Raw genomic sequence first — 14,442 nt, forward strand, 5'->3', positions numbered from 1 at the left:
TGTATTTGCTAATATTTTGTGTAGCATCAGTGTGTAAGAGGATCTTTAGAACACAGCATTTAAAAAAAAATCTTCATATTTTCATACATCTTTTCTTCCAAAAAAGGATTTTAAAAGATCCAAATTGAACTATTTGTCTGAGGGAGACCCAGTCTGCCTCCCCATTTTCAAGAGAACAGATCTGGATGCTCCTTTTAGAGGGGGAAAAAAGGAAGATCAAAATAAGAAACAGAAAACAATGAAAGTTAAACAAGATGGGTGATCTCACCCACCTCCTGAAGCCAAGCTTGATTATAATGAGTCACAGGAGGGAGTGCTAAAGATTTGTGTTGTAGCAAGTAAAAGGTAGAAATCTTTCCTCAAGCTGGGGCTCAGTTCATCCTCCCTTGTGGATGTTTTTAAGGCAACCTAACAAAGAAGTACTCACTCCCTGTGAAGAATGATTTATGTGCGGTGGGCAGAAAGGAACATTGGTTTCAATTTTTTCCTACCAGTTTATCTTTTGGTGAGGAATGAAAACAATAATGTTAATAACAATTGTCATTTTATATACATATATATATATGTATGTATATATATATACATACATATGTATATGTATATATATATGTGCTGCTTTAAGATTTACAAAACACTTTGTACATGTAATCTCACTTGATCCTTGAAATTTTATGAGGGAAATACCATTATAATCTCCATTTTATAAATGAGGAAATAGAGATTGAGAGAGGAGAGTTGGCTAATTCTGCTAATTATTGACCATGGTAATTAAATATATGTGTATCTAAGAATGCATATATATAGGTATACACACATGTGTATATGTATATATATATGTATATATATGTATATATATATATATATATATGGTATTAAGTTAACTTTAAATATAAATCTATAATCCCTTCCAATTCTAAATCTATGAGCAGAAGATTCTATGGACCTAAAGTATGATCTTCAGGGTCAGGGTTAAATATTTAAAGTTAAGTTAATACCACTGAATAACATATAGAGATCATTAAAGTCGTTAGTCTTACTTTACAGATGAGGAAACAGTAAAAAACTTACCCCAGGGTCAACTAGGAAATAAATGACAGAGGCAAGATTTGAACATGGGTCTTTTGAGTCCAAAGTCTTTGCCTTTTCCACTGCCTGTTGAGTGATATGTCTCTTTGGAAGGACTAGGGGAATTTGGAAGGAATAGAAAAGGTGATGAGATGTAGGAATTGAACCCCAAAAGTATATTAGGGTTTCTGGCTGGTATTACAAGGTATCTCAAATAATCTGTAGGCTGTATCATCTCCAAATCAAGAGGCAAAGATTTTATTATGCTGATGACAGCTAGATAAATTAAGCAATTAACAAGAAGAAAGACACTAGCTAAATTCCCTAGTGGACCTTATCCTTAATAAAGGGGAAGATACCACAAGGTGGGCTAATGAACTAGTAGCTTTCTCCTGACAGTGCCCTTCCCTAGAACCCACCTAGCTACCGATGACCTTATCTTTTGCTGGGGTCTTATTTCCCCATTGTGTGTATGTGCACAGTTTCCTTTGTTTGAGGTATGGACCCAAGCTGCCTGTCTCTCCCATTCAGCTCAGCATTGATATTTCTATCTTTGTCCCTTTTTAAATGCTATTAAAAATTTTAAAAATTCAAATATAATAAACAGTACCTCCAGACATCTGGAATAAATGCTTGTGGATTATCAACCTGGAGAGAAAATATTGTCCTCTTTTTGGCCTAGTCCTATGGTTTCCCTGGTGCTGGGAACTCCAGATGAAAGAACTCCTTCTACCAGGACTTGCCCAAAGTCACATGGCCATGGGATGGGACTTGCACTGGTTCTTAAAGTAAGGCCACGTCTTTGTTTCCTGGAACTGAGTGATAAGGACTTCTCCTTTGCTTTATCTTTACTCTGAGGAAAGGAATCCTAGAAATGTGAAGTGGTATCTTTACAGTACAAGTATCAGGCCACTAGATGATGCCATAGTGTACTGATTGCCAGGCTTGGAGTTAGGAAAACTCATCTTCCTGAGTTCAAATCCAGTCTCAGATTCTAACTTAACTGTTGATGTGCACCTATTCTCTTCCCCTATCAGGAAGTAGCCCATGTGGCTATTATCAGAAAAAACTAATTCTTGTCTGGTTGTATGGAGTGATTGTGAGGATGGAATTCTCTTATCTCCACTATTTCCCAACCTCTGCATTCTTTAAACATGCTATGAGATATTGATTAGCATCTAATCTATTGATTAGATCTGGGATCTGGTCTGTCAGGTGTGTTCCATCTGACTTCTTGAACCTTTCCTCTGAGTTCCTATTTTTATTTTCCTAGTTTCCCTGAGAAACCCCCAAAACTACATTTTCTTTATAAAAGATCTCCTTATGATGAAGATCTTTACTAAATTCTTTTCAGGACTAAGCCCATTATGAAGTTTTTTCTCTCCCTCCACGTAGTGCCTTCCCTTAATGGTGTCTTTCTCCTTACTGTAGCTAAGTCAGTCTGCTAAGTTCCTCTCTGAATCTAACCTACCAATTAATGGCATACTCAGGCTTCAAGGCACATTCCTTTAATGGATTCTTACAAATTCCTTCCCTTGATATTCCTACTGCCCTCAACTCTATTTCATATGTGTCATTCCTTGTGCCTATCTGATCTCTTATTTTGTCTGTAACCTCTTCTAAATAAATTTACCTTTTGGGAAAGAGAATGGCCACTGTGAACTTGTCACATGTTTATTTTGAACTAGGTATTGCTCCCTAACCTCATCACTATGACCCTAGGAAGGTCACCTGACCCTATTTGTCTCTGTTTCCCCATCTGTAAAATAAGCTGGAGAAGAAACTGGCAAACCACTGCAATGTCTTTGCAAAAACATTTGCAAGTAGGATCACAAAGAGTAAAATCAAAAAAGTAGGATCACACAACTGAAAAACAACTGAATAAGCTTTACTTCCTCCTTAGTTTTATCACAAGGGAGGGTCTAGTGGGCAGAAAAATAGGTGAAGGGATAAGAGGGAGTAAGTATCTTTGCCAGCTTGTATTTGAAAAACACCTACCTGTACTTGCACCTGCAGCCTCACCAAAGCATGGAACCGCCCCTCCCTCTTCCCTTCCTTATACTCCTAGGTAGTCTTTTGTGACTTCCTTTCCTCTTCAAGACTCCCCCTTTTTTTTTTTTTTTTTTTTTTTTTGTTATTGTCCCTTGGTGGGGAGGGATGCTAGGAAATTGGTGGATGGTTTAAAAAAAAAAAAAAGGAAAAAAAGGAAAGAAGGAGAGGACCTAGTTACTAAAGACTTAGTGAAATTTCCTCATCTTCCAGATATCTCAGGAATAGCAAGGAAGTAAGATGCTGAATATGAAAAGCCAGAAAATATAGACACAGGCTCCATTAGCAGAAAGATTAAAATTAGATACAATGAAATGGAAGAGAATCGGTTATTATGAACCATGATTTGGCAGTAAGTATGAACCATGATTAGGCCTGACATCAATATTCACAAAGTTAATGGAGCAAATATTAAAAGGAAAACATCAAGAGGATAATGGACCCATAAGCAAAAGTCCACCCTGGGGAATTTAACCAAACAAATCATGTTAGACAAATGAGAATTGTAAATTGGTGGCAGAAAGTGAACCTCAGATGGGCTACACAGGAGATCATTAGCATCATAAGTGTCATATCATTTCATGAAAATGTACTTACAGAATTAATTCCAATTGTTTTGTAGAAGGATACTGTGAGACAAGACCATGTAATGGAAGTTGCAGGTAACTAGAGCAAATGAAATCCTAGTATTGCCTAGCCCCACTGGTAAGTGCACTAAGCATTAAATATGTACAAATGATTAAGCAGTGCTAGCTGGGCAGCACAGGTTGCAGAGTCAAGAAGATTGGAATTCAAATCCAGCTTCAGATAATTATCAGCTATGAGTCATTTAACTTTCTTTTCCTCACTTTCCTCATCTGTAAAGTGAGTGTGATAATGATAGCACCATCGGTGGTGATTCTCAAAGTGTAATCCAGAGGGTCTCTGAAACCCTTTCTGAGAGTCTACAAATTAAAAATTAATTTTACTTAATGGTAAATGATAAATATCTATAAATATAATCCACATAAACAAAAACTCTTTGGATAAATTCTCAACAATTTTTAATAGTATAAAGGTTTAAGAACAAAAGTTTGAGAATCATTGGTGTAGAGAACTGAAAGGTTAAGTAACTTGTCTGTGATTACACAGCTAATATGTGTGAGAAGCAAGACTTAAACCTGTATCTACTTAACTCCAAGGCTAGCCCTCTATCCATTAAGTCATACTCCTGAGAAAATTAAAATTGATCCTGTATCATTTTCTTATTGATCACATTTACAAGTAATTGAGTTTGTCCTATAACTGATTTAAGCAGTTCTTTGTCTCTGAACTTAATTCGGAGTTCAGCTAGCCTATAATGGATTAAGTTTAAAAATGTAGCTCTCCTCCCTCAAGGAATTTAACTGACCTTGGAGAACATGTGAGAAAGCATTGTTTGGGCCTGATATCTTTATGGCACCAAACTATCCTTCAAGGATGTTTGGTTTGCTGTCCAAAAGTCTGAGCCATTTTTATCTCATGAAACAATGAGCACTTCGTAGTCTAATGAAAGAAGATATGGAGGGTCATTTCTAGTTCCTATTACCAAACTTCCAATAAATCAAGTTGTTTTCTGTGCCAGTTCTACAATCATTCATATTGTCCTCAATCTCATGATGCCATCTATCCTGTTCTGTTTTCCCCAAAACCTATAAAAGGAGAGCTGTTTTTTTACTTAGAATCTTTGCATTAATGGAAGCAAGTCATGGACCCATTTATTGACAGGTAGCATGGCTCTGCTAATATAAATGTCATTTTGTGCAAACATCTGTCTCAGTTTACTCTTTTATTAAAATTTAAATGCAACACTACCATCTTGCTTCAACAAAATTCTCTTAAAATGCAATAAAATTAAGAAACATATGATTTATTCTTTTATACTTAGAAACATTTTAATACATTATCTCATTTGATCTTCACATCATAACTCTAAGGCAATTATAACTATTTAACAAATGGACAAATTGAGGCTCAGAGAAAATGGTGACTTGTCAAAACTTAGACACATAAGTAAATGATTAAAGTGGAATTTGAATTCTTCTCTTCTTGCCTCTCTACTGAGTCACACTCTCAACTCTTCTTGTCAACATGGGTAACACATATCCCTTTATCAAGAGAAGAAAACTCTTTTTGTCTCCTTTTCATGCCTTCTCTTTGGTCTGAGCTTATGTGACAGAAAATCAATAAAAATAATAATTAGGATAAATAAATATACCAGAATTATTTAATTTTACTGTGATACTTACCCAAACCCGATTGCCACCCAGTAATTTCTAACACCTTGATGTGGTCCCACCATGGGCAGAATGTCCGGAGAATAGGTGATAGGGCCAGAAACAATATTGATGATATCAGCCTTTCTCAAGACTGGAACCATATTCATGGCAGCTTCCACATGTTCCATAATTCTGTCTAAATCAGACTCAAAAAGTTCTTTTCCAAAACCTGAAAACACATTTCATTGTTACTCTACTACTGATCTTTTTTAAGTAATACAAATTCAACATAAGAGACTACTTGTATTAGAAGACAAATTGTCAATAAAATGATTCCATGTCAGTAGATAGTTATTATCACTGAGAATAAGAAAATGATTAGATATCAAAATAAATCTTTTTTAAAATTCCATAATTTTTCTACATATGATTGTTATCCATTTAGTCTATTTCCTGACATCCCCAAATGATTTTATTTTAAAATGAGCAATCATTAGCTCTTAACTTAATTCTACCTTCTATATGGGGTATAAGTAAATTGACAAAAGTTCTAAGCTAAAGAAACAGCCAAGGCTGGTTAATAACTAGGCTTGATTCAGGGCAACAGACATGAAATGTATTTCCTTCCCTCTGTAAAGAAACGAGGATTATGTCTATAGAATAAATTATCAGAGAGTTGCTATGTGGATTGATCTTGCTTAACTGTTTTTCTCTGTTATGGGGGAGGATTGATTGGGGGGAGGGAAATGACTAGCATATAGATTTCAAATATTATTAAGACATTGAAGATGTAGAAGCATAAATGTGACAGGAAATATTTTGGTTTTGTTCAATTGTTTTAGTTATGTGCAATTCTTCATGACCCCATTTGGAGTTTTCTTAGCAAAGATACTGGAATGATTTGTCATTTCCTTTTCCAGTCCATTTCACAGATGAGGAGACAAGACAAATAGGGTTAGGTACTTGTTCAGGGTCACATAGCTAGTAAGTATCTAAGGCCAGATTTGAACTAAGTAAGAGGAATCTTCCTAACTCTGATCCTGGTGCACCTGGCTCAACAGAAAATATACATCATAATAAAAATTAGAAAAGTGGAAGTCAGAGGAATAAAACTAGAATACCTGGGGAAAATCACTTCAAGATCTAGTGTAGTGATTTTTCTTATGCAGCAAGATAACTGCATAAATGTGTATACATATATTGTATTTAACATATACTTTAACATATTTAACATGTATTGGACTACCTGCTATTTAGGGGAGGGGAGGGGGAGAAGGAGGGGAAAAGTTGGAACAGAAAGTTTTACAAGGGTCAATGTTGAAAATTACCCATGCATATATTCTGTAAATAAAAAGCTACCAAAAAAAATTTAGGGTAGTCACAATAATCATCTTCTTTCTATTTCTCCTTCACTAATATATATGTGTGTTGTATAAGACTGCCTGCCATCTGGGGGAGGGGGTTGGGGGAGGAAGGGAAAAAATCTGAATAGAACTAAGTGCAAGGGATAATGTTGTAAAAATTACCCATGCATATGTACTGTCAAAAAATTATAATTATAAAATTAAATAAAAATTAAATTTTAAAAAAATATTGATGAAGGATAAAAATATATATATATGTATGTGTATGCATATATACAAAAATAATGCATCTTATATATGCAATATAGCATATATTATAATTACATCAAATATATGTTATATGTTACATACACATAATTAAATACATATGCATTTGTATAAGTGGAGATATATACACATACATATATATATGTATGTATGTACATACATATATATGTATATATATGTGTGTATATATATATGTTAATCTGACCTGTGATTTCATTACTATATTCTCTGGAGTAGAAACTCCCCTCTTTCAATAAAAAATAACATCTGCTCTGCAATGTACAGGCTGAGAGTTGCCTGGGACATTCAGAGATCAAATGTCCTGCTAAAAATCACACAGTCAATGTATGTTTGAGATGGGCTCTCTATAGACTGTACCCTACTATACATATTAGTTGTCTCATATTAATTGACACATATACATATACCCATACAAAGACAGTCAGTGCTCAGGTAGTTTCCCTTTCTCTTTGTGTCCCTGGTGTATAACTATTTTTTAAAAAGTATAAATGAAGAAGTCTAGAAAGCTTTTTTCTTAAGAAAGAAGATAAAGAATGGCCTGGAAGAGAGAGTGAAATAGTAGCATCAGAAAAGAGGAGAATACTAGATTCTTTTGCCTTCATTCTGCATGGAGAAAATGGCATCAAATAATGATGAGACTCATTTTCATCATGACTATGATACTGTTTGCCAGGTGGCTGTGTACCAATGCAGGCAGCTCTTTGAGGAATAGCTGGAATTCAGAGGCATAGAGAATAAAGTTGGCACCTCCATTCCCAATTTGATTTGATTGGGATCATTTGGCCAAGACAGGATCTATGAGCCAGGAAAGCCCTCATATTCTGTGCTAAATGATTCTGAAGTTTTATAAATATCTTTGGGGGATAATTATTATTTATTTAGAGATTTTTATTTGGTTTCCTCTTATAGTTGATAAAATGTATATAAATAGGAAAATAATTAAATTAATAATAAGATTTGACAGTTTGTTGTTTGTTTTTGTTTTTCACAAAATGACTAAATGTCGAAATATGTTTAAAATGTTTGCACATGTATAAGCTATTGTTTGCTGTCTTAGTTTGAGGGGGAGATAAGGAACAGAAGGAGAAAAAAATTGGAATTCAAAAATCTTACAAACTATCTTTACATACAATCAGAAAAATAAAATACTATTGAATCAAAAATCCAATTGATCCTTATTCCCCTTTTGTTTCTCTTCCATTCTTTGTTTCACTTTTCATACTCTGAATAAAATAAAATCTTAGCCTATGTTTCCCTAAATGAAACCAACTGTCTCAGATATATTTATATATACTTTTGAAACTGAATGCTACCACCCCAGCTGCCTCTTCTATCACTGTTATCTCCTAAAATGCTTTGGTATTGGCTTTCAAAAGGGGAAGGAGAATGGCACAAGTATGTGGGAATGAGGAGACAGAAAGAGGAAAAATAAGGCTTAAGTAAGGCAAAGGGAAAGGAGAGTTGATAGGATAAATCTAGTATCAGAGAGGAAACAGCTTGAGCCACCTAGAGTATGTTCAAAGTATCTTGATATAAATTTCTAATCTTGAGTCCAAGTGCACATTTTTTCCTAGTGGAAGTCTTACAACCCTTCTGTGTTCTTTTCAGAAGGGTTAGCTTCTAAGCCTCCTTGCTCCCCAGGTTTATGACTGCCCAGTATTCAGGGAATTTTGTGACTAGAGGAAACTTGAAATCACTGTGAATAGACAGATGTATCAATTAGTAGTTTGACCTGGTGGGACGCCATTGGTCACCCAGGAATCTTGGACCTTCATTTTTTCCTGACTTTCATATGGACCAAATAAAAGTCCGTCTCTTTCCTGTCGTAGGTAGTATGATCCTTCTAGGTCTCGAAGAACTGGGAGTTCTCGTTTTAAAGCTTTCACTTCTGGTATGGTTGCTGTGACAACATATTGATGATGAACTGGAATGAGAGGGTGTTCTAGTCCAATCATTTTGCCAACTTCACGAGCCCAAAATCCTAAATGAATAATAAAAATATGATGTTTAATACTTATCTCATAAAGTAATTTAACAAAAAAAAATATTGAACAAGATTGCTTATGCATATGGCAGAGTATAAAACACTTTTCACTTATTAATAATGGGAAGATAGCCCTAAAATAAGAACAGACCACGGTTTTAGTTTGCAATTTTCCACTCTCTATTCTTATTGGCTTTGTGAATCAGGGCAGATCACTTACTGTCTCAGATCTTCAACTTTATCTTGAAGTAGAATCTCATAATGTTGGAATTGAAGCTAGGAAGAACTGGGTTCAAAACTTTAAGCAAGTGACTCAGTCTCATTTTCCTCATGTATAAAATGAGAGGACTCAAGGGCCTTTAACATTCCTTCCAATTCTAAATCTATGATGATATAAAATGGGGATGATGATGATATCCCATGACCTGTCCTCAAGGTTAGGATGAAGATCAAATGAGAAATGAGACAGCAATATGTACATGTGGATAAACCCTCTCTGCACTCTTCATTTAACAAGTATTTATCCAGCTCCTACTATTTGCATCCTGCTATGTGTTCTTAGAGGAAGAATGATGTGTATTGTATATACATGATGTGCCCAGAGTCTTAGTGTTCTTCTATTTCTATGGAAACACCCATTTTATTTGATGTTTTTTAAGTCCAGAATAAAAATAAATTTAAAATATGATCATGTCATTGATTAAGTCTTAGTTACTAAGGCACTTTATTTTAAGAATCCAAAGGATAGTTACTCATAAAGTGTTCAGGATGCTGAAAGAGCAGAAAGGCTGCTTATGGTGTACTGCAGTGATGGATCCCCAACCAGCAGAGAGTTCTTTAATACACATATAATACTTCTCATATGTTATATCTTTTGAGAATCATAACATCCCTGTGAGAGAACAACTATTTTTCATTGGGGCCAATTGGTTATAGACATTATCTCATACCACCATTGTCAAACACAACTGTTCAACAGATGAACTTTTTTCTTGTGCGTGAGCTTTTCCCTCCTAATAATTTATGAAAGTTCATAATGACCAAGGAATCCCACTTACTGTTCTGAATTTTATTTTCTCCTCCTAGATCCTCTTTCTTTAACTCTTTGACTATTTTCTTTTCTTTTCCCTTCTGAATCTGATTCAGGTTCTTGGGTAGTTAGAATACACTGGAAAGAGCACTAGCTCTGGATTCAGATCTATTGGTTCTGAACCCTGGCTCTACTATTTCTTAATCTTGAACATGTTATTTACTCTGGCTAGGTCTCAGTTTCCTCATTTGAAAAGAAAAGTAAGTGGGACTAGATGATGAATTCTAGCTAAAATTCATATTATATACATATTATATACATTGTTTTCACTTGTCTTTTTCACTGTCATTCACCTCTTTTTGTGCTTGGCACATAGTAGGTGCTTAACAAGCATTTGTTGACTAGTTGATCGATTGATTTGCACCTACACAGCAGAGCAGTGAAATAGATAATATAGATGTGATTGTTCCCATTTTTTTTTTTTTTTTTGATGAGAAAACTGAGGTTCAAAGGAATTAAATGATTTGTTCATGGTCACATAACTGGTAGGTATCAGAGGCAGGATTCAAACTGAGCTCTTTCCTCATCTCAAGGTCATTTCTCTTTCCATTATTCTGCACCATTTTTGATATGCTGTAAGTTCCCTTTTAGTGCTTAATCTTCAGAGACCCAGTCGCTTAAGTCATAAATCCCAAAATGAGACAAGGTTCCTCTGTGTAAGAATAAAATGGAAGGTTCACTCTATGGCTATAACATGCTATAATCTAGTCTTGTTTGGATACCCCAGGACCATGATTGTGGCTCTTTTTTTTAAATTTCTGAATGACAGAGTTATATCATTTATTCTCGATCACTTCCTGTAATAATAATTAAATAATAATTCTTTTACAGCACCATAACTAATGTAGATGAAGGGAACTTTGTCAATAATTTGAGGTAGCTAGCTCAATTCCTTCCTAGATCAACCACCATCCCCATGAGTCATCTTGAAATCTTCTAATGGTTTATAATCTAGCCAACCCCTTCTACCCTTACCCTCTAAATTCTTTATGATACCATAGATATCTCTATGGACACTGGAAGCTTTCTCTATTCCTACACTTCACACATCAGAACTATTCTCCATCCCTACAGCCTTTCCCTCTGATTAGCTGGTTCCTCCAAGAACCAGCAATATAAACATAGATCACCCCCAAAACAAACACATCAGAGACAAGGTAATGTTGGTACAGGAAAAAAAAAAACAGTAACTGAAGAAAAGGGGAAAGACCTTGTGTGGGAAGTGACATTGGAGCACATTTTGAAGGAAACCAGAGATTCTAACATATTTGTAAAGGGAATGCTTTCCAGGAAGAGGAGACAGCCAGTGCAAAATCATAGAGAAAGCAAATGGAGCAGGGAGAAACATAAAAGAGGCCAGTATGACTAGACCATAGGGCACATGCAGAGAAGTTCTGTATGAAAAGACTGGAAAGATAGGTGATGAAGAGCTTTAAATGCCAAACCAAGAGTTTTGTAGTTGATTTCAGAGGTGATAAAGAACTACTGAAATTTATTGAGAAGACAGAGAAGACCTGATTAGGAAAATCACTTTTACAGAGAAGTATAACTTATCAGTGAAGAAGGAAAACCATTTAAAAGGCAACTGCAATAGTTCATGGGAGTAGTGATGATGGACTAAGTCAAGGTGGTGGCTAAGAGGGAAGAGAAGTATTCATTTGGGACATGTGTTTTAGGACTAAGTAGAAAAGATTTGTCAACTGATTGATATGTGGGGTGAGTATGAATCAGGAGTCAAGGATAAAACCAGAGTGACTGGCAAACTGGTGTCATCCTTGATAGAAATGGAAAAATTCTGAATAGGGATATCTTTAGAGTGAAAAATAGAATGAAAGATTAGAGTAAAAGAAAGAAAAAATTCTGTTTTGGAGATGTGGCATACCTATGAAATACTGCATTTTAAATATCTAATAGGAGATTGGTAATGTGAGACTAGAAGATAAAGAATAAGGCTGGTTTCAGAGCTTTTGAAGTCACCTACAGAAAGATGAGAATTAAAATCAAGAGAATTGATGAACCAAGAAAGAGTGTAAAGAGAAATTAAGAGGGTTCAGGACAGAGCCTTGGGGTATATCAAAAATTAGGAGACATAACTTGGACTCAACATAGAAAACTTAGATGGAACATTCAGATAGAAAAAAGGAAAATCAAAAGAGAAGAGTTCATTAATATCCAGAAAACTTTAGGGTGTGACCCTATATGGAATCTTATAACAGAATGTAAGAATCATGAAATTATAATTTATTATTTTTTTGCTCTGTATTCATATTTTATGCATCAATATGCCCAGGTCATGTAAAATTTCTCCGGTTAAAAAAAAAAGAGTTGTGAGTAGGATAAGTTTAAAAAGTCCTATTCTAAAGGGCCATGCTGAATGCAGAAGAGAAGAAAAGAAAAAGTAAAGATCCTTAGCCTTGTCATTTAAGAAATCACTGATAAATGGCAGAAACTATGCATGGACCCACATTTAACACCACATACTAAGATAAGATCAAAATGGGTCCAAGATTAGGCATAAAGAATGAAATCATAAATAAATTAGAGGAACATAGGATAGTTTACCTCTCAGATTTTTGGAGGAGGAAGGAATTTGTGCCCAAAGGAGAATTAGAGACCATCATTGATCACAAAATAGAAAATTTTGACTATACCAAATTTAAAAGTTTCTGCACAAACAAAACTAATGCAAACAAGATTAGAAGGGAAGTAGCAAATTGGGAAAACATTTTTACAGTTAAAGGTTCTGATAAAGGCCTCATCTCCAAAATATACAGAGAATTGACTTTAATTTACAAGAAATCAAGCCATTCTCCAATTGATAAATGGTCAAAGGATATGAACAGACAATTTTCAGATGATGAAATTAAAACTATTTCCACTCATATGAAAGAAAGAGTGTTCCAAATCACTATTGATCAGAGAAATGCAAATTAAGACAACTCTGAGATATCATTACACACCTATCAGATTGGCTAAGATGACAGGAATAAATAACGATGAATGTTGGAGGGGATGTGGGAAAACTGGGACACTGATGCATTGTTGGTGGAGTTGTGAAAGAATCCAACCATTCTGGAGAGCAATCTGGTATTATGCTCAAAAAGTTATCAAAATGTGCACACCCTTTGATCCAGCAGTGCTGCTACTGGGCTTATATCCCAAGGAAATACTAAAGAAGGGAAAGGGACCTGTGTGTGCCAAAATGTTTGTGGCAGCTCTTTTCATAGTGGCTAGAAACTGGAAGGTGAATGGATGTCCATCAATTGGAGAATGGTTGGGTAAATTATGGTATATGAATGTTATGGAATATTATTGTTCTGTAAGAAATGACCAACAGGAGGAATACAGAGAGGCTTGGAGAGACTTACATCAACTGATGCTGAGTGAAACGAGCAGAACTAGGAGATCATTATACACTTCAACAATGATACTGTATGAGGATGTATGCTGATGGAAGTGGATATCTTCAACATAGAGAAGAGCTAATCCAATTCCAATTGATCAATGATGGACAGAATCAGTTACAACCAGAAAAGGAATACTGGGAAATGAGTGTAAACTGTGAGCATTTTTTTTGTTTTTGTTTTTCTTCCCAGATTATTTTTACCTTCCGAATGCAATTCTTCCTTTGCAACAACAACAACAAAATTCGGTTCTGCACATATATATTGTACCTAGGATATACTATAAGATATTTAATATGTATGGGAATGCCTGCCATCTAGGGGAGGGGGTGGAGGGAAGGAGGGGAAAAATTCGGAACAGAAGGGAGTGCAAGGGATAATGTAAAAAAAAAAAAAAATACCTATGCATATGTACTGTCAAAAAAATGTTATAATTATAAAAATTAATAAAAAAAGAAATCACTGATAAGATTTTGTGAGCATGAGTGTTGAAAATTATCTATGTATATATTTTGAAAATAAAAAGCTTAATAAATAAATCTATGATACCAATATCCTAAAACTCATTAATATCACCAATGTTATTGTCTGTAAAAATAGCTACCTTTGGAAGGAAAAAAATTCATGTATAAGGAATAAATGAATTACTTACTGTTAAAAAAATCACTGATAATTGATGAAGGCAGTTTCAATGAATGATTCACAGTATAAAGGCAGGTTAGAGAAGGTTTAGAAGAGAGAGTGAGAGGAATACAAAGTAAAGGCAAATACAGACAATTTTTCCAAGAAATTTGATTAAGAAAAGTTTGAAATAGTTTGATAATTTGCTAGGATCTAGTGAGGACTTTTTAAGGATGAGAAAAACTTTAATGTGTTTTGTAGGTAACAGAGAAATAGCCAATAGATAATGAAGAACTAAAGATTAGAGATGGGGGGAGGATGATGGTAGAGTCAATCTGCT

The 14,442-nt window shown here is 34.8% G+C and overlaps 1 protein-coding gene across 1 annotated transcript in view; it reads right to left on the reverse strand.

The window, feature by feature from the left end:
• The window catches only part of DMGDH (dimethylglycine dehydrogenase), a 92,051-nt gene that overhangs the window by 45,996 nt on the left and 31,613 nt on the right, over nucleotides 1-14,442 (reverse strand). Inside the window, exons 6-7 of the mRNA XM_074288262.1 lie at nucleotides 8,736-8,984; nucleotides 5,382-5,580 (exon numbers count right to left, since the gene is read on the reverse strand). Coding sequence (XP_074144363.1) covers nucleotides 5,382-5,580; nucleotides 8,736-8,984 — 448 coding nt within the window. The remainder of the gene's footprint in view (nucleotides 1-5,381; nucleotides 5,581-8,735; nucleotides 8,985-14,442) is intronic.

The sequence above is a fragment of the Sminthopsis crassicaudata genome, chromosome 1 (genome assembly GCF_048593235.1).
Source record: "Sminthopsis crassicaudata isolate SCR6 chromosome 1, ASM4859323v1, whole genome shotgun sequence".
In the NCBI taxonomy this organism is placed as follows: Eukaryota; Metazoa; Chordata; class Mammalia; order Dasyuromorphia; family Dasyuridae; genus Sminthopsis; species Sminthopsis crassicaudata.